Source organism: Mizuhopecten yessoensis, unplaced genomic scaffold, assembly GCF_002113885.1.
Source record: "Mizuhopecten yessoensis strain PY_sf001 unplaced genomic scaffold, ASM211388v2 scaffold9301, whole genome shotgun sequence".
NCBI classification, from domain to species: domain Eukaryota; kingdom Metazoa; phylum Mollusca; class Bivalvia; order Pectinida; family Pectinidae; genus Mizuhopecten; species Mizuhopecten yessoensis.
This window is the reverse complement of record NW_018407979.1, coordinates 190773-217699: the sequence shown is the minus strand read 5'-3', so window position 1 is coordinate 217699 and position 26927 is coordinate 190773. Positions and strand designations below refer to the sequence as shown.

The following is a 26927-nucleotide window of genomic DNA, read 5'->3' as shown; positions in this document are numbered from 1 at the left end:
ATTTAACTTTCTTGTTCAGAATTTCTTTTTCATTTGCACCTGGCCCGAAACAGAATCATGAAACGATTTAGAGTCTTGTGTCTTTAAAAAAAATCATTAAAATTTGATTTGACCTACTCCTAGATATGTATATAGCATACACATATTCTAAGTATGTATTCAGTACTTAACAAAATGTTCTTTCAACATTAGAAATTTGGACTTGGTGTTGAGATTGTTTAATGTTTCTGAGATCAAGCAGAGCACATTTGATTTTTTTTATTAATATGTATAACAAGTTTTTGCTCCGATAATGTGTACACCTGTGGGCTAATGCCTATGATATCTAAACAATAACCAAACATCACAAAAGTAAAACAAAACTATTTATTTCATCCTTTTCCCTCCTTTTTTGCCTTTCTTTTTTTCCATTTTTAATTGCTCTTTTTTCTTTTTCATGTCCTTTTTCATGCGTCCGTCCACCACTTTGTAGGGTCCCTTCACACCAGTAGGTCGTCGCGGTCTCTTGCCTCCTCCTTTTTTAGCCACCACATATGTTACCTCTTTCTTTTTTGCTGTCAGTAGTCCAGCCTTCTTGTAAACCCTGGGGATAGGGATGAAACAGGTGTCACATTTTATATAAACCCTGGGGGTAGGGACGAAACAGGTGTCACATTTTATATAAACCCTGGGGATAGGGACAAACAGGTGTCACATTTTATATAAACCCTGGGGATAGGGACGAAACAGGTGTCACATTTTATATAAACCCTGGGGATAGGGACAAACAGGGGTCACATTTTATATAAACCCTGGGGGTAGGGACGAAACAGGGGTCACATTTTATATAAACCCTGGGGATAGGGACAAATAGGTGTCACATTTTATATAAACCCTGGGAATAGGGACGAAACGGGTGTCACATTTTATATAAACCCTGTGGATAGGGATGAAACAGGGGTCACATTTTATATAAACCCTGGGGATAGGGACAAAAAGGTGTCACATTTTATATAAACCCAGAGGATAGGGACGAAACAGGGGTCACATTTTATAAAAACCCTGGGGATAGGGACGAAACACGGGTCACATTTTATATAAACCCTGAGGATAGGGACGAAATAGGGGTCACATTTTATATAAACCCAGAGGATAGGGACGAAACAGGTGTCACATTTCATATAAACCCTGGGGATAGGGACGAAACACGGGTCACATTTTATATAAACCCTGAGGATAGGGACGAAATAGGGGTCACATTTTATATAAACCATGGGGATAGGGACAAACAGGCGTCACATTTTATATAAACCCTGTGGATAGGGATGAAACAGGGGTCTCATTTTATATAAACCCTGGGGATAGAGACAAACAGGGGTCACATTTTATATAAAACCTGGGGATAGGGACAAACAGGGGCCACATTTTATATAAACCCTGGGGGTAGGGACGAAACAGGGGTCACATTTTATATAACCCCTGGGGAAAGGGACACACAGGGGTCACATTTTATATAAACACTGGGGATAGGGACAAAAAGGTGTCACATTTTATATAAACCCAGAGGATAGGGACGAAACAGGGGTCACATTATATATGAACCCTGGGGATAGGGACGAACAGGTGTCACATTTTATATAAGCCCTGTGGATAGGGATGAAACAGGGGTCACATTTTATATAATTCCTGGGGATAGGGACAAACAGGTGTCATATTTTATATAAACCCTGGGGATAGGGATAAACAGGTGTCACATTTTATATAAGCCCTGTGGATAGGGATGAAACAGGGGTCTCATTTTATATAAACCCTGGGGATAGAGACAAACAGGGGTCACATTTTATATAACCCCTGGGGATAGGGAAAAACAGGTGGCACATTTTATATAAACCCTGGGGAAAGGGACGCACAGGGGTCACATTTTATATAAACACTGGGGATAGGGACAAAAAGGTGTCACATTTTATATAAACCCAGAGGATAGGGACGAAACAGGTGTCACATTTCATATAAACCCTGGGGATAGGGACAAGCAGGGGTCACATTTTATATAAACCCAGAGGATAGGGACGAAACAGGGGTCACATTTTATATAAACCCTGGGGAAAGGGACACACAGGGGTCACATTTTATATAAACCCTGGGGAAAGGGACAAACAGGGGTCACATTTTATATAAACCCTGGGGATAGGGACAAACAGGTGTCACATTTTATATAAACCCTGGAGATAGGGACGAAACAGGGGTAACAGGGGTCACATTTTATATAAACCCTGGGGAAAGGGACAAACAGGGGTCACATTTTATATAAATCCTGGGGATAGGGACAAACAGGTGTCACATTTTATATAAACCCTGGAGATAGGGACGAAACAGGTGTCACATTTTATATAAACGCTGGGGATAGGGACAAACAGGGGTCACATTTTCTATAAACCCTGGGGATAGGGACAAACAGGCGTCACATTTTATATAAACCCTGGGGATAGGGAAGAAACAGGGGTCACATTATATATAAACCCTGGGGATAGGGACGAACAGGGGTCACATTTTATATAAACCCTGGGGATAGGGAAGAAACAGGGGTCACATTATATATAAACCCTGGGGATAGGGACAAACAGGGGTCACAGTTTATATAAACCCTTGAGATAGGGACAAACAGGGGTCACATTTTACATAAACCCTGGGGGTAGGGACAAACAGGGGTCACATTTTATATAAATCCTGGGGATAGGGACAAACAGGTGTCACATTTTATATAAACCCTGGGGATAGGGACGAAACAGGGGCCACATTTTATATAAACCCTGGGGATAGGGACAAACAGGCGTCACATTTTATATAAACCCTGGGGATAGGGACGACACAGGGGTCACATTATATATAAACCCTGGGGATAGGGACAAACAGGTGTCACATTTTATATAAACGCTGGGGATAGGGACAAACAGGGGTCACATTTGATATAAACCCTGGGGATAGGGACAAACAGGCGTCACATTTTATATAAACCCTGGGGATAGGGAAGAAACAGGGGTCACATTATATATAAACCCTGGGGATAGGGACAAACAGGTGTCACATTTTATATAAACCCTGGGGATAGGATAGGGACAAACAGGGGTCACATTTTATATAACCCCTGGGGAAAGGGACACACAGGGGTCACATTTTATATAAACCCTGGGGAAAGGGACAAACAGGGGTCACATTTTACATAAACCCTTGGGATAGGGACAAACAGGGGTCACATTTTATGTAAACCCTGGGGATAGGGACAAACAGGTGTCACATTTTATATAAACCCTGGAGATAGGGACGAAACAGGTGTCACATTTTATATAAACCCTGGAGATAGGGACGAAACAGGGGTAACAGGGGTCACATTTTATATAAACCCTGGGGAAAGGGACAAACAGGGGTCACATTTTATATAAACCCTTGGGATAGGGACAAACAGGGGGCACATTTTATATAAACCCTGGGGATAGGGACGACACAGGGGTCACATTTTATATAAACCCTGGGGAAAGGGACAAACAGGGGTCACATTTTATATAAACCCTGGGGATAGGGACGAAACAGGCGTCACATTTTTTAAATAAACCCTTGGGATAGGGACAAACAGGGGTCACATTTTACATAAACCCTGGGGATAGGGACAAACAGGGGTCACATTTTATATAAACCCTGGGGATAGGGACGAAACAGGGGTCACATTTTACAGTCAATCATTTGTCTAAGGATTCCCTACAGTAGTTAATTGTCAATTTCTGAATTTGATGTTTATTCAATCAAGCCATTTATGAAGTTTTTGAGTCTAATTGATTTAAGCCTTTCATCCCTAGGGAACTTGAGTAGACTCTACCAGGCATTGATCTGGGTGTGCCCATTCTGGTCTACAGTGGTAAAAGGGTTAAGAGAACTCAAAATATTAAGACAAAAAATGATTTTCAATTTACAGTAACAGAAACCTTACTCTGACATTTTTGACCTGGAAATTACTTTTTACAATGAAGCCTTGTATATAATTTTACAGTCTTACTGACCCAAAAGAATTAAGATTTTATGCCCCTGCCATTTTAATGGGTATTTCAAGGTCTCAAGGTCATCCATATCTGGTACAGAAGTCTTCTAGTTCTATTTAAGGTTACAGTGACCTTGACTTTTGTCCTTTTGCCCTAAACGCCATCCAATACATGTACTTTGCACATAGGAAATCATCAATATGAGACTAAAAGTGATTTGATATTACTGAGCATTTTCCTGACTTTCTATAAATAAAAGGGACCCTGATTCAATACTTGGCTTGAAATCCATTTTCAAACAAAGGCATTGTGCAAGAAAGTCATGTACATTGTATGAAGGAAAGTTCTGGTTAACCCAAGGCAAGTAAAGCAAGTGATTGCACAGACAATTATCTCCTCTGATCAGCAGAAACAAATGATGGATCTTATGTATCTGCGCATTGCGAGGGGTGGGAATATCCATATCCACTGTATACAATTGTTTCATGGCTATTTGGGGAACAGTCGAAACGATCATCCCGAGGTAGGGGGAAGCCCTGGGGAATTGTTCGAAATGACTAATTATAATTTATATAGTCTATTGGGTAATAATACACACTGTTTAATCTGTTGCCATCTATCCCTGTCCGTAATGTCTGCTGTGTCTGATATCACCTCAGACTTCTTCCTCGCTTTATCAAGACGCCTCATTTCCTACAAAGAACAGTAAGTAAATATATCCGATTGAACAATGATGTTGGGTGGTCAGGTGGTGCAGTGGATAGCACACTTGCCCTTCAACAAGGCGGCCGGGGTTTGATTTCCCGATCATACATGAAACATCAAGGCCAACAAGAGTGATTAATATAAGTTGAAATAACTTGTTTCATAATTGTTGTAAAATAAAAAAAAGTTTATTTAAAAAGATATTTAACAAAAAGAAATGATGTCCGAAACAAGCTTTATATTGATATTCCGGATTCATTTTTAAAGCTTACATAATTATTTACATTATGAAGAATTCGGTTTTTCCTTAATTTGCAAGTATTTTTAATAGAACAAACAACTAGAAAATATCCATAAAACAATATTTTGGAACACTGTTATTTTTTGTTTCTGCCTGGTGTGAAATAGTTTTGTGAACATAAAACTCTACACAAGTTTAAGTTTCATTTCAGTTTTATGAGAGGGGCATGTGGACTGCTTGAAATGAAATATCTGTGACCAATTTTAAAAAATCTCATGTAAAATTAAAACAAATTTAAGATTTTTTTGAATCTGGAGATGATGAATGTGGTCCAAATATGAATTTATTAGATCAACTTTTTAAGTTAAAAAGTCTGTCAACTTGTTAATAAATTATATCCTATGCCACGCTGCACATATTCATATGAGCCTGATCACTTCAGTGTAACTCAGCTCCTACCCCCATTTTCTGTGGGGGAGCTGTAGCACATACACGTAGGGCTTAATCCTGGCGCCCTGTAAACTCGAACATGAACTATAGTATTTTCGGCACAGATCTGTTTTGCCATTGGTTCAACCGGAATTACGATATATGCCAAAGATGCTTTCACACAGTTCATACAGTAATATAGTATATAAACTGTTCATATTAGCCTGATATGGACACTATTGATAATGCATGCAAGTTGTCGGCCAGGCCTACGCTGCTTCAACGAGACTTCAAAATTCCAGGTTAGGTTATGTACAGTGGAGTGAAAGTACCCTTATTTTGCCAAATATTGTTGTATAACCCTTTCGCCCCTATGTAACTTTAGTAGACTTTACCATACATTGATATGGATGAGTACATTTTGGTCTACAGGGGTGAAAGGGTTATTAATCAATGCTATGAGTCTAATCTCCTTTGTTTGTTCTCGTTTCCTCAATTTCTTCGATATTTTAAGACAGAGAAGTTTTCATATTTTACCTTCTTCTTTTTCCTAGCCTTGGCCTGAGCAATTTTTTTGATTGGTCTAGCATCAATGGACCTCTTCTTCATCAGGTATTCCTGGACATCCCCCTGTGGTAAAAGTGTGGCAGTACAGATTACAGAACACGGAATTGTTGCAGTATTTGGTGATTTAGTGACATTATGTAACCACACATGATAAGCACATACTGTAAAATCACTAATTTTCGTGAGCTTTTTTTTTATTTCGTGGACCTGTCTACAGGTTTGACATAAAGCTATTCTCCGTATGAAAGGGTACTCATAATGCATGAATTCATGTACCCAAGAAACGGTGCTTTTTCGGGAATCCATGAAATTTGGGCCCTAAGAAAATATCTGATTTCACAGTACTTGACTTTAAGCTTATTGCTTTTAGTATCGTACACATAATTTAAACTAGAACACTGACAGGTCAGTAAGGGCCCCGTCTTGTGGCAATATATCCCCAATAATCATCAAAAAGCAATCTGCCCATATAGCTGAGCTTGACGTTTGACATTTGGACTTCAAAAAGAATCGCAAGTTCATTTTACATGTACTATGATGTGAGTCTTGTTTCCTTCCACCTCCATATTTGCTGGGCTAACAGAAATGTAAATACCGGTGCAATACTCATTTGTTAGCTTTGATTTGTTTTATTTCACCTTATATACCTCCTCCATCAAGAGCCAGGGTCAAAGTCAGAGATCCACTTTGTCTTTGACCTTTGGACCCAAATGACCTTGACCATTAACCCAGTGACCCTGATCTTTGGTCAGTTGACTTATTCTTTAATTCCGACCAACTTTGCTTCTTAATATCATAACAAAATGTTCATCAGTGAAAAATACAAAACTTGACCTTGACCCTTTGGACCCCGTAACCTGGACCTAAGGTCAGTTGACTCTGTGTTAAGTTCTGAACAACATTGCTTCATAATGTCATAACAAAATGTTCATCAGGGAAAAGGTACAAAATTTAACCTTCACCTTTGACCCAGTGACCTTGACCTTTGGTCAATTGACTCCTTGTTTAATTCTGAACAACATTGCTTCAAAGTGTCATAGCGAAATGTTCACCAGTGAAAAGATACAAAATTTAACCTTGACCTTTGACCCAATGACCTTGACCTTTAGTCAGTTGACTCCTTGTTTAATTCTGATCAACTTTGCTTCATCATGTCATAACAAAATGTTCATCAGTGAAAAGATGCAAAATTTGACCTTGACCTTTGAATATAGTGACTTTGACCTCGGCGTGTCTCTTTGTTCAATTCCGAACAACTTTGCTTCATAATGTCATAGCGAAATGTTCACCAGTGAAAAGCTACAAAATTTTACCTTGACCCCTGACCCGATGACCTTGACCTTTGGTCAGTTGACTCCTTGTTTTATTCTGATCAACTTTGCTTCATAATGTCATAACAAAATGTTCATCAGTGAAAAGATGTAAAATTTGACCTTGACCTTTGAACCTAATGACCTTGACATTTGACCTTGACTTTTTACCTCAATGTGTATTTTTGTGAACTGAACATCTTGACCAAGTTTCATGTACATCGGTCAATAAATACCAAAGTTATCAGCCAGGAACAAAATTTGTGGACGGACAGACAGACAGACAGACAGACAGGGTGATTACTATAGGGCACCCGTATCTCCGATACGGGACCCTAATTAAAACATCTTCTGATTGTGACATATTGAAATGGCAACTGAGTGATACAATCACCTGTGGATTCATACTTGAACAGTTTAATTCCTGTTTTATACATAAAAAATCAAAATTCCTTAGTACATATAACAGTAAAGTTCTATATGTCAGAAATCTATATGTGCTGTCCAAGTACAGAAGCGAGTTAACAGGATAACTTTCTACCATGCTCATATATATAAATACATCTGGTTAGACTTCAACATTTTATCATGGTAGGTATTCAAAGAAGTATTCGCCCAGTCCAATATCCTCCACTCACTAGTAAAATCAATAACCTCCCCGAGCTAACTGAATACTTTGCAAGTAGAATTATGATGTACAAATGCTGCATCCTGAACTTGTTGTGGCCCTCATTACTTATAAATGGTCTTCGTCACCAATAATCTGGCCCTGATAAGATAAATAAGCCCTAATTACAGATAAATAAGCCCTCTTTACAGAACAAATGGCTTTTGTCACAAATGAATATGGCCTCTCAGCAGATGAATTTCCTTTAATTAAAGTTAACCTGTTTTACAGGTTTATTAATGATTCGTCCCCCATTTTAGATAGTTTAGCCCTCAGTACAGATTATTTATCATCATTAATTTGCCTTCCTTACAGATTAAATGGGCCTCGTACATAACGGACAAATTGAACTTTTGTTCAAATAAACAGATCTTCTTTGCAGATAAATCAGTTCTCATTACAGATAAATTGGTCCTAGTTAGAGGGATTTGTCCCCATCAGATAACCTGGACCTCATTACTGATACTAGCCTTTATAACAGACAAATAAATTGACCCTTCAAGATAAATTGGCCCTAATTACAGGTAAGTTACACAAGAGATTATTATTAATAATAATTCGAGGTTATTATGTACCGCTTTATCACAACCTAGTTCGTAGGTCGTCTCAAAGCGGTTCACAAATTATTATCTGTAATTATAGGGCCTTTGCAACAAGCCGATATCTTTCTCAACTCCCTGAGGAGCATACAGCCGTTGCTGCCATTTAGGCAATCACAGCTATCATTCAACAATTCTAGCACTGCCCAAACACGTACTCATAATGACTTTTACAGCCGAGTAGACTGGAACAAGCAGAGTAAAGTATCTTCAAGGATACAACACAGTGTCATGACAGGATTTGAACCCGCAACCCTTGGGTCACGAGCCCAGCAACCTACCACTAGACTACCATGCCACCTACAGATGTATCTGTCTACTGTCTATCTTACCTTTGTAACCGGCATCTCTCGTTTGTTATGTTTAGCTTCCTCCTTTGCAAACCATTCTGGCAAATTATCATCGTCAAACATGTATCTGGAAAATTAGATTTTTTTTTTACATGTAAGCTCATTTCTTCTATTGCACAATAATTGTATAACTATTTTGTAAGTGAAAAGTTCTCTATTGGCAAGCTGAAGTAAGCATAAATGAAACAAGGCGGTGAAAAACGTATGCCATGTTGTATTCAAAGTAATCAATGCAGTGTCACACAGCAGGCAAAAAAGGTAGATTTTTCTATTTCGATCAAAATAATCTGCTGCAACAATTGGAATAGTTGGAATTTTTGTTTCTCTCTACTTCTTACTATGGGTTCTTTCCCCAGGCCGGGACATACCAAAGTCCTTTAAAATGGTAGTTGTAATTCCTTGCTTAACGTTCAGCATTTAGGGAAATGGCAACAACTGGTTCACCTGTTGTCAGTATAATGTGACCGGGCGGAATGCAGTGCTGGGTGCCTTCAGCATGGTGTTTCAGTGAGATAGCACTATAAAGTCGGCATCAGATCCGTGCTATTACAAGGAGGCAAGTACACAAACATACCCTGTCTCCGGCACACATACACGCATACACAACACACATGGAGGCACGTCCTTAAATGACCTTAGATGTTAATAGGACGTTGAACAAAATCAAATCAACTATTCAAGACATGCACACATATGTACCTTGACAGCTTCAGAGAGTATATCTATAACCCTCTGGTCACTTCATGCCAGGGGCTCAAAATAATGCCTTATCTGTCACAAGAACTTGAGCTCAAATAGAACCTGAACTTTCAATAACAATGTTTCCATAGCTACTTTAGCTGAAAGTCAGAGCTCAATTTAATACGATGAACTCAAAATGATGCTGATAATCATGTTTGATCTGCTAATCAACTTCAATCTTAAATGATTATCTGTGTATAACTGAAGATTAACCCTTTCACCCCTATGTAACTTTAGTAGACTCTACCAGGCATTGATCTGGGTGAGTCCATTATGGTCTACAGTGGTGAAAGGGTTAATAAGATTTGAAAGAATTTTCTAATAATAGATTGTATTTGTCATCCTCTAAAGTTTGATCCAGTGTATCTTTACCTGTGATAACCACCGTCCACTATATCCCGTTTCCGTTTCCGTGACTGCACCATAGCAGCTCCAATGGCCAGCCCTGTAGCATCTATATAACCTAACAGAACGAAAAAAAATGTTTTTAAAATGAAATATAGCAGACTGAAGTTTCTATTAATTTCTTTTCTAAACATAACACCATTTGCATTTCAAAAACAATTTGTTTTACTTTCTACATATTTTAAAGTTTTCCTCAAAACATAACGGTTGGATCATTGACGGATATTTTCTTAGAGACATCAGAAGGGGACCGACTACAAAAGCGTAAGTTATATTCCATGTACATTCTTTTAGAAATTACCAGTGACAATCAAAGTATTTGTTAACATTGACATGTAAGGGAGGCTTGTTGGTTTTTTTATGTCATGTCTACAGCTAGCTATAGGGGCCTGTTTGTTTATGTGGAACAACCGGTTTGACCCTTCATAAATGTAACAATTTCAGGTATAAATCCTGGCGGACCTGCAAATGTGTATGCAGGCCTTGCAAGGCTTTGTCAAGGCTCGCCTGGAAGCAGCATCAGATTACTAGGTACGACCTTATTTAATAAACGAACAACAGTGGTCCGACCGGTTTGACCGTTTAAACGAAAAAGGCCTAGGTTACATATGATGACAGTGTCCACAAACGATAGGGCCAAACAACAGCCTAGGTCAGTGAGGATGGTGTCCACTGATGATGACAGGGCAAAACGACAGCTAAGGTCGTATTACGATTGTGTACACAAATGATAGGGCTACAAAATAGCTTAGGTCAGTGATGATGGTGTTCACTAATGATGATGGGGCCTTACGACAGCTAAGGTCGTATTATGATTTTGTACACAAATGTTAGGGCTACAAAACAGCCAAGGTCAGTGAAGATGGTGTCCACTGATGATGGTGGGCCATACAACATTAAAAGTAAACTAAAAGGGTTTTTAAAAGTACACTATCAAATATCACAACTTTTACCTTGAAGAACGACACTGCACCTGGTCACATTACAGTGAGAACTGGCTAATCAGAGATTGGGAACATGGGGCTGATATGTTTAATAGGGACATGTAACAGACCAGGTTTTCGGGTGGTCAGGTGGCACAGTGGACAATGCACTTGCCTTTCACTAATTAGACGTGAACAAGTATGGGGTCACCTGCCTGACCGGGTTTTTTCTGGGTACTCTGGTTTCCTCCCACATTAAGACCCCCACTTACTTTTCTGCCTGACCGGGGTTTCTCTGGGTACTCTGGTTTCTTCCCACATTAAGACCCCCACTTACTTTTCTGCCTGACCGTTTTTTTTCTGGGTACTCTGGTTTCTTCCCCCATTAAGACCCCCACTTACTTTTCTGCCTGCCCGTTTTTTTTCTGGGTACTCTGGTTTCTTCCCCCATTAAGACCCCCACTTACTTTTCTGCCTGCCCGTTTTTTTTCTGGGTACTCTGGTTTCTTCCCCCATTAAGACCCCCACTTACTTTTCTGCCTGACCGGGATTTCTCTGGGTACTCTGGTTTCCTCCCACATTAAGACCCCCACTTACTTTTCTGCCTGACCGTTTTTTTTCTGGGTACTCTGGTTTCTTCCCCCATTAAGACCCCCACTTACTTTTCTGCCTGACCGGGTTTTCTCTGGGAACTCTGGTTTCCTCCCACACTAAGACCCCCACTTACTAACATCCAGGCCAACTAGAGTGATTAAGATAAGTTGTAATAACTTGTTTCATATTTGTTGTCAAATAAATAAAGTTTACCCCGTATATATATATATTTAACAGACCGAACACCTTAACCAAATGGATCTCTTCTTTTGGGCTAGCATATTCCCTGTAGTGTAGATGGTTCAAACAAAACATGTTAACTGTCAGAGGGGGACTGACTACAACTGTTACAGTGATACAGCGTAGCTAATTATCCCTCGGTTTACTGTCGGCACAAATCTCACTCCTTCGCACATCAAAGTGGAAAAGAAATAAATAATATGTGCCAGAGGTATCATTGTCAAATTATATATAAATTGCTGGCATGAAAATTACGGTGATGCACAATCTTGAGTCTATAATTTTAGCCAAGTATGACACATACCTGCAGGAACTTCCTCAAAGCCTGTGGTCGAATGTTTCTGATCCGATTTTTTCATGTCTGTTGTATCAAAATCACTATCACTACTCTCACTGTCACTTTCATCACTATCATCATCATCCTTATCATTGTCCACACTTTCAGCATCTTTGTCCTCTGTATCAGACATTTCTGAATCGGAGTCCTCGTTTTCCTCCACACCACTATCACCCTCTTCAATGACATCTTTCTTTGTTGTCTGTTTGCTTTTGGTTCCTTTACTTTCCTCTTTTTTTCCTGAAAAAAAATTGTCAAGTTTTTTTTATTATCACACTAACAAATGTAGTAGGAACACATCTGGACTTAAGGATCCCTGTACCACTGCTAAAAACTGTAGCTAAGTGTTTGAAACAGTTTTAGCCGGCATGTCTGTAGCTTCGATAAATCATTTCTGACAGGAAAACCATACCATGTGGGACTTTTATGCGAAATAATCAAGATGAAATAAACAAAATATAATTAACCCCTTCACCCCTATGTAACTTTAGTAGACTCTACCATGCATTGATCTGGATGAGTCCATTATGGTTTACAGTGGTGAAAGGGTTAACAACAGTGTTCTGAATGCAGAAATTCAGTTGCGGTAGACAGTGATAGCTGAACAGAAGTTATAGGGGGGTTACGGTTTAAACATAAACCCACTGTGCAGCGGAACAAGGCTTTGTAAATGCAGTTACGCATGACATATTTCAGAAAAAGTCTTTTTGAGAGTTCACAAATATATGGTACTGTTTTATCCAGCAATAAGCCCATACCTGGTGATAAGCCCATCCACATCTATTGCAGTTCAATAGAAATGCCACCAGTTGCTATTTAATTGTGCTGTAACCCCTTACCAGTACCTTTCATCAAAGATTATTTGTTGGCCTCTGGGCTTATTGCAACGGTAATAATAAGTATGGGGCAGAATCTTTCAAGATTTGTGATGAGTTTCATAAATCTCATATGAAAAAGGAACAATGTATGTATTAAACGTGTCGCAATGTTTCAAGACCGCCTGGTCCCTTTGTCAAGCTATGACTGAGTGAGCGATTTGTATTGTTTACAATACAACGATGTGACAAAAATTGCATGTTTCATATGTCACTTGACCGGGCATTTCGCCTATCGTTGTACAGGTAAACAATAAAATTCGCTCACTCAGTCATAGCCTAACAAAAGGACCAGTCGGTCTTGAAATGTTGCTCCACGTTTAATATGTATATGTACATATAAAGTAAATGTTTGATGTTAAATGAAATACATTTTTTGGAGATTCAAACTCACAGCCCTGACTTAAAAGCCAGACCACCTGACACCTCCGTTAGCACTTTACCTGTACTGGTACCGCCTGACACCTCCGTTAGCACTTTACCTGTAATGGTACCTCCTGACACCTCCGTTAGCACTTTACCTGTAATGGTACCGCCTGACACCTCTGTTAGCACTTTACCTGTAATGGTACCTCCTCGTCGTTTGTAGTCCTCCATCATTTTCTCAATTTCTACATCCTCATCAGCCTCATCCTCTAAACCCGCGAAAGATTCCTGTGAAGATTAATTGTCAAATTCTTTGTCACTAATACAAACAATTATCAAAACGATCACCTTTCGAAAAAAACAAATAATATGAGTGCTGTCTGCATTTGATCTTACATCATGTGAATGAAAGTATTTTCACCCTCTTTCATTTCTCCTAAAACTTCAGTGGTGACTTCCCAAATGTATCCCTCCCACCCCTTTTATTTTACTAACATTCATACGTTCTGATGAAGACATGCCTCATGTGTCGAAACTAGTCAGCGTAAACTTGGATTAAAGCGGTTATACCCAGCATAACGTTGTCATGGTCATCTATTCCTTTTGATGAAACTATTAATTTGATACAGAGGTGATACTTATACTGTAGGTAACATGTTGCCCTGGGAAAAATAATATCTATCAAATTTGTTTAAAGACTCTGTTGAGAGGTGTAATGTAAGTTGTCCAGTACCAGGTTTAGTCAAAAATGATCAACTTCTACTGCACACCGAGTTAGAATTCATTACTATATAAAATGTCCAAACTTAACCAACACTGGGTTGTGGCAAGTGTGACACACAGTCAGATACTACGACATTTACACATCATTCACAGAACGGAAGATGACTCTCTTCTTCTCCATTGGACAAAGATATCCACAATTCAGGGAAAAGATATTTTGCCTTACTCCAGGGTAAAGACAAGAGGATTTCCCGGTCATAACAATGGCATGACCTCATGTAAACAACAGTTGATAAAAAAAAAAAAATGGATTTGCTGCAAAACCCGGCACTCAACATATTGGTTTTATGCTTCTGAATAAAAAGTGATTTTGAGGAAAATGTGGGGGCAAAGGATCATTCCTTACATTGCAGGTAGCAGAGAGAAATGTTCCCCCTCTGAGGGGATTCTTGACTGCCCAACCCACAGATGAATCAGCCCAAGGTTACACAGTTAAAAAATTCCTTCTTGAGAGATTTTTGGGTGTCATAGCTTGATCAGCTTGAGAAAGATTAATCCACTACTGTGCTGCACTGGAACATTCCAGATATTATTTTAAAACCATTCAACATATATATCGTTGCCATTGAAACACTTAATGTAATTTCGACAAACAAATATGATCAACTATATCAGTGTTCTCCCCAGAAATTTTATGATGCACCATATGCATGGCATCTATTTTTTAACCCTGCCATCACAGCGCGTCGCTGCGAACCATTTCCAAGGCCAACCCATCAATGGTGCGAGACACCACTTTGAGAAAGAAAACTCTCAACAAGAGTGAAAAAAATAAAATAATTTACCTTATTAGTTCTGAATAAATAGCATTACTTTAACCTTGATATTGCTCATTTTCTAGCCCTTTTCTTTTTCTTTATTAATTTTTTTTTATACCTACAAAAAAAATAGTCTGTCTCAAGAAAATGGATAATTTTAGCAAATACTTCAGCATTTTTTCCCCTAAGAATATCATCATAGAAATAAATGAATATATGTCGGAGTATAAATGAATTATAAAAACATTCCATCCAAAGGTATTTATTTTGACAAATTATTGTTGTATTTTTAAAATTCAATTTAAAAAAAAATCCCTTAGTTATGAAATTAACCAGGCCTTGCTACCTGTTATCATTAAGTAAACAAAAAAGTCTAAATCTTATCCCAACAATGCTGTTTTCAATATAAACTTAAATAGTGATCTAGTTATCAAATTGAATTATTGTAATTATCTAGTAAATTGCAGATAGATATACAGTCCATACCACTATATATACTGACATCTATCTCTGTAAGTTAAATAAATCAAAATGGAACCTTGAAATCTTATCTATAGATAAGCGTATAATATATTTTAATGGTTTCACTTTTGCATGTCGCATATAGAAATAATCAAAGATAATATTTGGTCATTTGAATTGAAACATGACTTGAGAGATGTATGCAACATTGTTTTGAAGTGAACTTATAACCCAAAAATACCCAAGTATATATCATTATCCAAAACAAAATATTTTGTGAAATGCTAAATAACTTGGATTGCACTTATGACATTATTGGTCAGAAATCAAAAGATTTCTGCTGCTGATTTTACAGAAGAAATTCCAATGACTTCCTTTCCCGAAAACAGAACCCGAGATTTGTCAAAATATTATTACAGATTAGTTTTTATTTGAACACTTATCCCAATGATGTGTACAGCAGTCATACAAGGACATCAACAATGCATAACTGTCTATTGGAAATTGAACTTTGAACTTTGACCCAGCTATGCTTTACCTTGTTGAACCAGGTCTTGAGTTTGCGCTCCACCTGTGTAGAGGTTTTCTCCAAGTTGACTATCAATGGATTGGCGTCTTTCTTAACCTCTTCATCATCTTCAAACTCCATCTCCCTATGGTCACCAAAAGTAATTCAAATTAATCACGTACTGTAACACAACGCTGGTCAGGTATAGGATCTAATTAATTACACAATGAGTGTTTTATGTCAGGGATATTTTCAAAAATATTCAAATTTAACCCCAACCTTTTGCAGACAAGAAACACTTTATAGACGTACCTCACTGGTACCTGGGTTATTTTTTTTTATAGAAAATGTGTTTAAGGATATTTTCTTAAAGAGATGGCGACAATGCAATGTTGTACAGAAATCAGATTTCCTCACATTACTACAAATCTGTAAAAGCAAGGAATTTTTACAGAAAGTAAATTTTTACTAAAAAATGTCTCGCTTTCCTAAAATGACTGTAACAAAAATCCTGTCGGCTCAAGATCAAATTCATTGACTTATTAGGAACATTATTCAGTTTCAGTATAAACAGATGGAAGCTGGCATTGTATTAGCTACTCTTATGAAATTATACCGTATAATTTTGGTTTCATTCCCCATAAACACTCACTCTTCTTCGGCATCATCCTCGTCTTCCACATCCTCTAAATCAGGTTCCTCTAGGTCTTCCTCATTCTCCGACGATGAGTACAACTCGTCAATATGATCGTGACCATCTCGGTCGTAAGTCTCTCGCTTCTGGTGTGAAGTGGTTTCCATGTCAGCCTCAAGCTCATCCAATACAAACTCATCAGCAAAATGGTTTTCACCTGCCTCCACCCTATCTACATCCTGTAATGGTGACGAACCAGAGAAATGAACAAGGTTACTTAATATTTAATACAAGGAAACTGCAGAGAGTTTTCAATGTTTTCTCTCCCAACACCATCTTAAGCACTTAAACGTCATAAAAACATCTATAAAGTAATAAACACTCCTTGGACAGTTTTAAATACTTCCCTTATTTTTTCTTTTAAGACTTTGTCATACATGTATTGATACAAGATTTAATTATTCTTGTATTCAGGACATTTATATTAAATGAAAAACAATGCCAATCCCAAAACAACGATCTTGTCGAATGATTATGAAAGATTCACAGAGTTTCTATTTATTTTTTTCCAAAGTTGATAACTTTTGAAATATTAGCCTTGTTGTTTTTATACAGCAGATAGTTTGAAAAATATCGCAAATCTACTGACCGCCTTGCTTTTCATTTTGTTGAGGTTAAAGAGACCAACATCGTCTGTAAAGTCAAATTTGTCTCCTGGGATCACCATCTTCATGTCCATCTTCAGTCGTAGACGAGCCTTCTCTCGTCGCACCTTCTTCAGTTTCCTACATCAAACAATCAGTGATGTAATCCAGCATGTTATCAACCACAAAAAAACCATATAAGTCAAGGTCACATTTATGTGTGCCACCGCAGTAATGCATTGGTGATACCATTGTGGGGTTGCTGTACATTTCGTTTGGGGACAGTGGTTTTGTTTTCAGTTGAGTGATAGGTGCGAACCTTTCCTTGTCATTGACGTCAACATTAGAGAAATCTCAGTTATTTAGTTCCACACAAAAATGTCATTTTTGGTAAAAAATATATTGAAGTTTTCGTATTTAAAATTTTCACTTTCAAAATGTATACTATACATTTGTTTTATAATATAGTCATTTTATGTCCAAATTACCATATATTGTCTTCCATCATTTCTATATGTAAAAAGAGCAGTTGTATTATTTCTCATAGCAGACTATTCCTCTCCTATAAAATCTATTTTTAGATGTGACCTTAACCCATTTGTAGTGTAGCACTCTGTAGCCAGAGTCTGCATTCTAGACTTCTAGAGTTTTAATGTATAGTAAGAAATTTATTCAGACAAAGATTTACATAAGTAAAAAGATTAAAGATTTTTTTCATGAATATTATAAGACTCTTCATGCCCAGGGGTGTAGGATAGGGAAATTCCACCCAGGTTTTTTTCGTGAGAGAGTATTTTTCTCTCATTCCAACTACCAGAATAAGCTCAGGAACCAGGAAAATGCGTTTGAACTGGCTACCATTATGAAAATATAAACTTCTCCCCCGAGCTTTTTTTGACGAAAATGAATCTTGCAGAAAATTCTAATATTTCTAACGTGTATGGTAAATATATTGTAAAAGGTTTTAATTTCATCACGTCGCCTTTTCCGCATTGCGGCATCAGAGTTTTCCAAATTCCTGACGTCACGTCATTGTTGAGCCATTGTGATGTCATGTCTCGTGAAATGGGGTCTTGATCAAAATTTCTTACACCCCTTTCTTACCCTGGACAGCTCTATCTAACACACAGGGAAATGAGGGAAAAGAGTCAATCTTGTATCAGGATATTTTCAGCTCACTTTCTCAGATATATAAGGTGTAATGTAATGTAATCATGATATTGATTTTATCTTTGGAAAGAGCAATTGCCCGGGTAGACTTTGATCAGTATAAACATAAAACGTTATGTTTTTTTATGAAGAATGTGACCCTTCACCTTCTGATGATATTGACTGCAGAATTTACCTTAAAATGTGACCCTTCACCTTATGATGATATTGACCTCAGAATGTGCCCTCTCACCTTATGATGATATTGACCTCAGAATGTGCCCTCTCACCTTATGATGGCATTGACTGCAGAATGTGCCATCTCACCTTTTGATGGCATTGACCTCAAAATGTGACCCTTCACCTTATGATGATATTGACCTCAAAATGTGACCCTTCACCTTATGATGATATTGACCTCAGAATACCAGAAAGTGACCTTACCTTTTAAGGACCTTCCTTTCCTCGTCCTTGGCCTCGGCCAGCTGGGCTTCTATCTGAGCTTCTTCGTCTTCACTGTCCTCTACCACCTCCTCAACCCTGCAGCGTAAGTGCACAGATAGATCAGATAAGGAAAAAAGAAATATCTCTCCGGAGTCAAAGTATTGAAAAACTCGGCCATTTGTTAAACATCTAAGTGATGACAAGTTAACACAAAACTTCTATCTGGTATATTGTTGAAAACATTGAAATTCAGATTCAAATCTGCATTTGTACCGGGATGGACCTACTACGATCTCCCATAGACAATATGTGCCTCACTGACGCCAGATTATTAAAACAAGAGTTCCACAGAAGTGGATCTGTAACCAGTCCCGACTTGGAATGGTTGCTGACATCAGGAAGGAATGAAATGCATTATATTTGCTGTCAGTTGTATTATTGGTCAGATTGCAGCAGCACACAAAAAAACATGAGACTTTTCAATAAATCCAAAATTGCCACTGGCAGTCATGTTAATTTTCAGATAAGGTGAAAATCGAACTTTAGCAGGTAAGTGATACCATAGGTGCGTGTAGAAAGTTTCATGAAAAATATATAGCATTTCTTCAACAAAACTGAACTTGAATTGGTAATTGATACGATAGTTATATGTAGAGAAAATCAGAAACTAGAATTATGTCAGTGTGACATTAAAGCCGCTCACCACTTTAAACTTAACTGCTTCAGTAACTCGTTAAGCATCAATATCTACTATAATACCTCAGATATGTGTTCTGGTTGAAAATCAGGTCATGTGCTTATGTTGCCTTTAAATTTGGAATTTTCAATATCAATCACCTCTTAAATGATGCCTTAAAAACATTTCTAACTCTCTTCTTTTTTTCACGCATTGTTGTAATTTTCATTAATTAGCATCCTCCAATGATGTTACATGAGAATTTACGTGTAGAATGGTAATCAGTGAATGGGTTATAAAGAATAGGTGCATTTTGTGCTTGTGAAATGAAGAATCATTAACAGTAGTGGGAAAACATGAATGGAGAAAAGAGACATTGTACTCCATTTATATTTATTTATTTTTTATTCATATTAATATATGTAGTGACTTTATTTACTGTCATTGAATATACAATTCATCACAAATGTTCTTGGAATATATTTAAATTATATTTCTCAATGCGACTTTACCAACGGAAGAGTTATTTCCCTTACACCAGATTGGATAATATTTTGACACAGCGCGAATTCTTGTCAAACAGCAGTGGAAGTTGTGTCATGCTCTTAAATTGTTACATTTTCATAAATAAATACACCAGATAAAGCATGCTGTGTTACACAAATGTTTGATAAGCATACACAGTTCACATATCGTCTCGTCTCAGAGCCACGTCCTTGATAGCAACGATAGTTTATGTCATATTACGTTCCCGTTTGAAACATCAAAATAGAGGTTATAAATACTTCATCACTCATACGGTTTATAAGTATATATGTTTACTTCCTTGTCCTTACAAAATATAAAAAGCTAGACCGTACAGACAGCGTCAATGCTTGACAGTCTTCACATCAGAGTTACAAAAACACTTTAATCTTTACGTGTGTGAAACAAACACCCCTCAGACCTCAATTCGAGTTGCTAAAATGCTCAAACCCAGTGTACAAATGAAACATTCCTATTTGTGTTTAGTTTTCACCACCACAACACTCGTAGAATGCACCGGAGATAAACATTTTGTTTTTTTGTTTTCGGCAATTATTTAAAGAATGTATTATTATTTGGAGAAGAGTATCAGAAGACACAGATGAGTGTCAGAGATTCTACTTTCTATTTACGATAACGAAACTATATAACGGAAGCATGCAAGACTGAATTATGCGCACGCACCCCAAATGGAAGTGGGTCCGTCATTTCGTTCACTGGACAGAAGTAATAAGCCGCTCGGCTCTCGCCAAGAGCGGCTTAAAAATCAAAACAATCCTTAAAAATTTGTTGAACTGAAGTCAGATTGCTGTCTGTATAAAGTATTCCTCCTACTGTCTTGAGAGAAGCAGGTCACTTTGCTAGTAGTCAGACATCACTGAAATACCAGTGAAGACGTTGTCTAAACTTACTTGTCTTCCGTCTTATCCTTCGACTCCTCGTCCTTTCCCAGACTCTTCCTGACTTGTGTTCGCCACTTGATCAGTAATCTGCAAAAAAGTGGAATAAAAGACTTGGTTTTACCTTCAAACTTATGCTTGCGTAGAGGTTTCACAACAAGTCACGACCATTGTTTATCTGTTTAACCCTTTCACCCCTATGTAACTTTAGTAGACTCTACCATGCATTGATCTGGATGAGTCCATTATGGTCTACAGTGCCGAAAGGGTTAAGATTAGATCTATAGAACTGGTTCAGGTATTATGGAGTGGTTACAAGCAGTCAATACATTTTATTGAGGGTCATTCTGTGATTTTCTTATTGGCAAATGACTGGTCCAGATTTATGACTACATGCTATAACAGGTTGAGAACAACCTCAGAATTGAGATACAACCCCTCATTTAAATGTTAAATTGTTGTAGCATGGTTCAGCCCAGAACATCTCTACCATACCTACTTGCAGTACAATATCATGGGAATATTTTGCCCTGAAAAAAAGTTTCCCTTATGTAGCAGAACTTATACCAGTTAATTTCACTCTTAACGGCAGAAATAATCTGTATAACAAGCTGTGTAATAAAACTAGCCGTCACAATGAGCTCCCACTCATAACGGAGGGCACAAACAGCATAAGTTCAATTGTAATGAAGATTTTCCAGCATACAGTATAACATAGATTATTTTTTAAGGATCCGTATCCTACTGCACTGCGTTTTGATTTTCATATTTAGAGTAACCTCCCCTTAACTTCATCTAGACATAACAATATAGCACAGTTGTGCCAATACACTACTGTTGACCTAGTAGCTCATTTGGGGCCTGTTACTTAACTGGTACGTCCATTTTTAAATGTGACATTTTCGAGTTATAAATCCTGGCAGACCTAAGTTTATGCAGGCCTTGCAAGGCTTGGTCAAGGCTGGCCTGAAGGCACCATCATATTACTGGGTCCAACCTTATTTCATAAATGAATAACTCTGGTCCAACCGGTTCAACCTTTTGGACCGCAATAACCGAAAACGGCCCTGGTTAGAGAGATAGAATAATAATCTGAAGTCCAGTGTTTGAACCCCGGTCTAGCCTCGCTGATTTTTTTCCCACACAGAACACTGTTGTTGATTATATTTTGTTTATTTCATCTTTATTATTTCTCATAAAAGTCATTCAAGGTATGGTTTTCTTTTAAGTACTGATTTATCAAATTATCATCATGCGGGGAAAAAAGTTTCTCACACTTAGGCCACATTTGTTTATATCAATCCAAACGTTTGAACCCGAGTTCATCGTTTATGAAATAAGGTCGGACCTAGTACGGTAGCCTGATGCTGCTTTCAGGCGAGCCTCCACAAAGCCTTGCAGGTCCGCCAGGATTTATACCCGAAATGTTACATTTAAAAACAGACAAACCAGTTGAACAGGATACACGGAAGGGGGCCTAGGTTACAGATTTCGGCAGTGATACGGGAATCGTTAAGTTAAGTCAGTGATTTCCTTACTTGATATCCCTCTTTCCAAGCACCTTCAAGTCCCCTAGGCATTCCTTGATTTCCTCTGTCGTCTCTGGTAATTTTGCTATTCTGTCATCATCAAATACCAACTGTCATGAAAACAAGAGGTCCATTTCTTACACTTTGAGCTGAATTATTTGTCCTGCCTGGTCAACTTCACATCAAACTTATTAAAGTGAGAGCAGTTAACAGCCATGGACATAAAAAGTGCCACTAAAACTTCAGGTTTACATGCAGCATGTAACAGTTATCATATTAAAACTAGCATATTATTCACGAGAAATATGTTCCTTCAGAAAAATGTTCATACTTGAGATAAAAAATATATTAATTGAACTAAAAATATAAAATTATATGTTAATAATACAAACGTACTATATAAAAGATGCAGAATATTCATGCATTTTTTAAATTTATTTTTTAAAGGTTCAAATATTTTACTTCCTCAGCAAGTGTTTACAGAGGATGCCAGAGTTGAGGAGCCCTGGGATCTTCCCCCTTTACAATCTATTGTCCTCTCAAATGCTAATTTTTTGATAACTGATAGAAAGAAAATTTGATTTTAGCATATTTTTCAATCAATGATGGGACTACTTACAGAGAAATCTCTGACCCTAGGGGTGAATGTTTTGGTTGTCAGAACTGAGGCCTTGAATCTGATTTATACTCACAGCATTGGACTGGGCCATTAAGTCAAGGTGATTGTCACTATCTATGAACTCCGAGACTTTGAGTGTGTGATACAGAGTGTAGTCCCCTTCTGCGTAACCATCACGATGTCTGCAAGGAAAGACAAGCACACCATGTATACTATATATATTGATTGGTCAACACATGTCAAGAACGGAATGAGGTTATTAAAATTTTACATCACAAAAAAGTACATGGTTTATAAGATGTTTATCATGTAATACTGTAAAGCTAGAATGTTTGCCTTTTCACCCTGAGAGAGTGAGGACAGTCAATTTCAGAACTGGATTTAAAGTTTTAAAATGTATTCTTAGAGATGATTGCAGCGAGCTTAAGTAAAGTCTTAACTGTGAATGTAATTTTGATTGGAAATTTAACACAGCAGCAAAATAACATTATTGTTTACAGTAATGAAATTCTCCCATGTATTGAACTTACAATCTAAAATCACATATTTGGTAATCGGTTATTCTTTAACAATACATATTTCAAGATAAAAAAATATAATAAAGAATTAATACAAGGATGAAATTTGAATGTTTACAATTTGAAAGAAAATTGCGATTTAATAAAAAAAATGGCTATGTCATTTATTTATTGAACAATAAATTTGACACAACAAATGAAACACGGGAGTATTATATCTTAGTTATTTAATAAAAAATATGGGCCTAGTTGTGCTCCAAGCCTGATTAGATTAATGTGTTACAAACACAAACATTTCATGTAGTGTATTGTCCAAAAATAATAATAATAATAATGCCAAAAATGTATCAAAATTCATTAATACATTTGAATGCATGAGGATTCAAAATCAATTTCTGTAGGGAAATATAAGAACAAATATAAACACATATAAATCTGAAATATTTTTTCTATTTTCAAAATTACAGTTAAATGCTTGTCAAACTAACAATTCTTTGAACGATTTGGCCCCAATGTTGAACTCAATTAATCATTCAGATGAGGAAAAATAAATTTGTGATACAACATATTTCTATTGCTATTACATTTATATACTGTTCTCTATTTATAGAGCTGGTCAATTTCCTACATGGGTCAATCTAGACTTGATCCACTTCCACTTATGGGTTGTTTCCCCTTCAGAAGAAAATTTCCCTGTTCTTTGAAATTCCCCCAATGTGCATTAAGATTCACCTATTCCAACAAGAAAATAGCCCTTTTTCTTCAAAATATTTCCCCTATATGATTTTTCTTTTAAGTCCTACAGTTTACAATGCATAATACTGCATATATTAACTTTTTTCATATAATTTAAAAAAAAATCTACAATATAAGCTTAAAATTGTTTATAAATTGAAATATATTGCACACATGCATGTCGGAAAAAACGTTTATCTTTAATCTTGATGACGCTAAGGCCTTGTATCAAAATGTTGATTTTCCCCAAATCTGAAAAAACGGTAGATTCCCCTAAATCCTAGATTGAATCCTGTCCTAGCAATAATCATGTGACTCATAACACCTACCGTCGCTTTTTCTCTGGATGTATGAGGTTAATCATCTGTCTTGGCTCCATATCAACCTCCTTGAACACAAACTTGGCATCTAAGAACTTTGGGTCAATTCTGCTGGGGGCCAGGAACTTTTCACAGACAACGAATATTTCTGCCGACTCATTACGAGAAGCCTGTGGTTTGGTGGCGTGGACTTTCTGAAATAGTTGCTGAAACACCCATAGCAGGGAGTTGTAGTCCTTCGATCTGAAAACTTTAGTGACAAACCAGCCACCTTTCTTCAGGAATTCTGTGGCTAGCTTCAAGGCCTGTAGGGTGAGGTGAGCTGTATACGATAATGATAAGATTATGCAATGAATACGGGAAGCAAATTTTAGTATCTCTATTTCTAACTAAAAAACAATTTCCATCACATAATGTAAATGCACAAATGTACACAGATAACAAATAAATAGCAGAGTAATGCCAAAAACCATCAGGAACCTATTTTAAATTTTGAGTTTTATTTTTACTTTATGACATTTAAACTTCAACATAAATTACTTTTATACACATTTTTCTGATATGTTTCTTGATTTAATTTATTATTTTCGTCAGGAACAAAAAATACAAGGATACAAGACACAGAGGTCTCTAAATTTATGTCCTGTAAACCTTACTATGGCTGAAGGGATTAAACATGCAAAAAGAGATAGAAGAACAAGTCGCTGCCTCAGCCATTATAAATGTGCTATATCCTAGGTGTGTCACCTTGTTGAAAAGCATCGTGGAGCCAGTTTTTTCCAACATTTCCAGCGCCGTCATGAATCACAGAGTCAGCTTTCCATGTCTGTAACTCTTTCTTTAATGACTGTGTGGCAAACAAAATTCCCCAAATCAAACACATGTACATCAACGATAAAGCTATCCACTGATGATTCAAATGAAAGAAATGTGTAGTACACAGTGGTAATGAGATATCTGGGAATGTTTGTCAGCATGTCAGAATTATTTCAAAAATTAACAGAATTCTCAAAATTTTGTTTACTCAGTTTATTTTCATTTATAAGTAATCAGTTTGTAAAGACAAAGTCTTACATGGAATTTTTTTTTCTTTAAAAAGAAATTAAAACTGATACTGTATATAACATTCACCGTCGCACATTCATTGAATTCGCAACAAATAAGTGAACATAAAGCTTGCAGATAAATGTCTCTCAAATCTGACCAGAAAGTATAGCTTGCATGTGTATATAGAACTAAATATAATAATATAATTATATATTAATTTAATTATAAATAATATATATATTTATATATATATAATTATGACAATGTGTTATCATTTTTTTCCATGTGTTGAATGTTCATGTTTTCTCTGTCCTGGTATATTGTTTATGACGTCGCTAAAATTGATTAATAGACGTCATTTAACCGACATTGACTTAATAAATGTCAGTCCACCTGAGCAAGCCCACAAAGGCAGAAAGGCCTAGTGGTTAGTCTTGTGTACTTGTTTCTTCAGGTCATAAATAAATCTATAATACCTGTCTACATTTATCTGATGTGATGTCCTCTACGAGGGTCTTACAGTTCCTGACAGGACGTATAGGCACCAAGTCAACACCTGGAAAACAATGTTAGAAAATTAGCAAATATAATTTTTAATACAACACAGACATCTGGTTCTTTATCATAAACAGTTTGTTGTATTCCAGGACATATAAGGTTTACACCCCAGGTCATAGCCCCTAATTAGGAAAAGTTCTTTTTTAGAGCTTTATCAAGTACTGCAATTAAATAATTGGTGAAGTTACATTCAGTACCCTGGGCTACATTCGCGTATCCAGGTTGAAACGGTATGTGTGGCGCAGAAATATTCCACGATAAACGAACGCACTTGGACCCTTCTATAAGCAGAGCTAAAAATGCACAGTTTCGGAAAATAAAAAACAATGCATCCAGAATATTATGCCCACTGAATAACATAACGTATCTTAAAAACTACATGTGGCTTGACATTGTTTAAGAAAGAAATAACGCAAACTGGCAATAGTCAGAATTTTAGTTTCCGCAAGGTACGTCGGGACCCCTAAATCTACACGTGCCAAATTTTTACTGAGATCAGTCGCAGTCCAGATCTGTGCCTGTCGTTTTCTTTACAGGTTCAACCATTTCAACTGGATATGCGAATGTACCCCTGGTCTGCTTTCGTTGCTTTGTATTGACAATTTCTATGTATATCTCTTTTTGTTGTCTCCAGTTATTGATGGACTGGTGGTTATGTAGCAGAACTGGACTGGGTTAATCTGGCGACCAGGAAACTGACTAACATAATTGGTTAAAGCGTCCATCTAGAGTTTGGAGGTCCAGGACAGCTGCCTTGGGG

At 37.2% G+C, this 26927-nt stretch overlaps 1 protein-coding gene across 1 annotated transcript in view; it reads right to left on the bottom strand.

Annotated features, from left to right (window-relative positions):
- Nucleotides 1-273: 273 nt before the first annotated feature.
- Nucleotides 274-26927, bottom strand: part of LOC110457716 (pre-rRNA processing protein FTSJ3-like) — a 27600-nt gene continuing 946 nt past the window's right edge. Inside the window, exons 3-19 of the mRNA XM_021509087.1 lie at nucleotides 26086-26165; nucleotides 25310-25409; nucleotides 24572-24884; nucleotides 23063-23171; nucleotides 22380-22480; nucleotides 20854-20931; nucleotides 18742-18837; nucleotides 17154-17289; nucleotides 16523-16743; nucleotides 15901-16015; nucleotides 13554-13647; nucleotides 12086-12358; nucleotides 9992-10082; nucleotides 8861-8945; nucleotides 5923-6015; nucleotides 4609-4703; nucleotides 274-583 (exon numbers count right to left, since the gene is read on the bottom strand). Coding sequence (XP_021364762.1) covers nucleotides 367-583; nucleotides 4609-4703; nucleotides 5923-6015; nucleotides 8861-8945; nucleotides 9992-10082; nucleotides 12086-12358; nucleotides 13554-13647; nucleotides 15901-16015; nucleotides 16523-16743; nucleotides 17154-17289; nucleotides 18742-18837; nucleotides 20854-20931; nucleotides 22380-22480; nucleotides 23063-23171; nucleotides 24572-24884; nucleotides 25310-25409; nucleotides 26086-26165 — 2297 coding nt within the window. The 3' untranslated portion in view covers nucleotides 274-366. The remainder of the gene's footprint in view (nucleotides 584-4608; nucleotides 4704-5922; nucleotides 6016-8860; nucleotides 8946-9991; nucleotides 10083-12085; nucleotides 12359-13553; nucleotides 13648-15900; nucleotides 16016-16522; nucleotides 16744-17153; nucleotides 17290-18741; nucleotides 18838-20853; nucleotides 20932-22379; nucleotides 22481-23062; nucleotides 23172-24571; nucleotides 24885-25309; nucleotides 25410-26085; nucleotides 26166-26927) is intronic.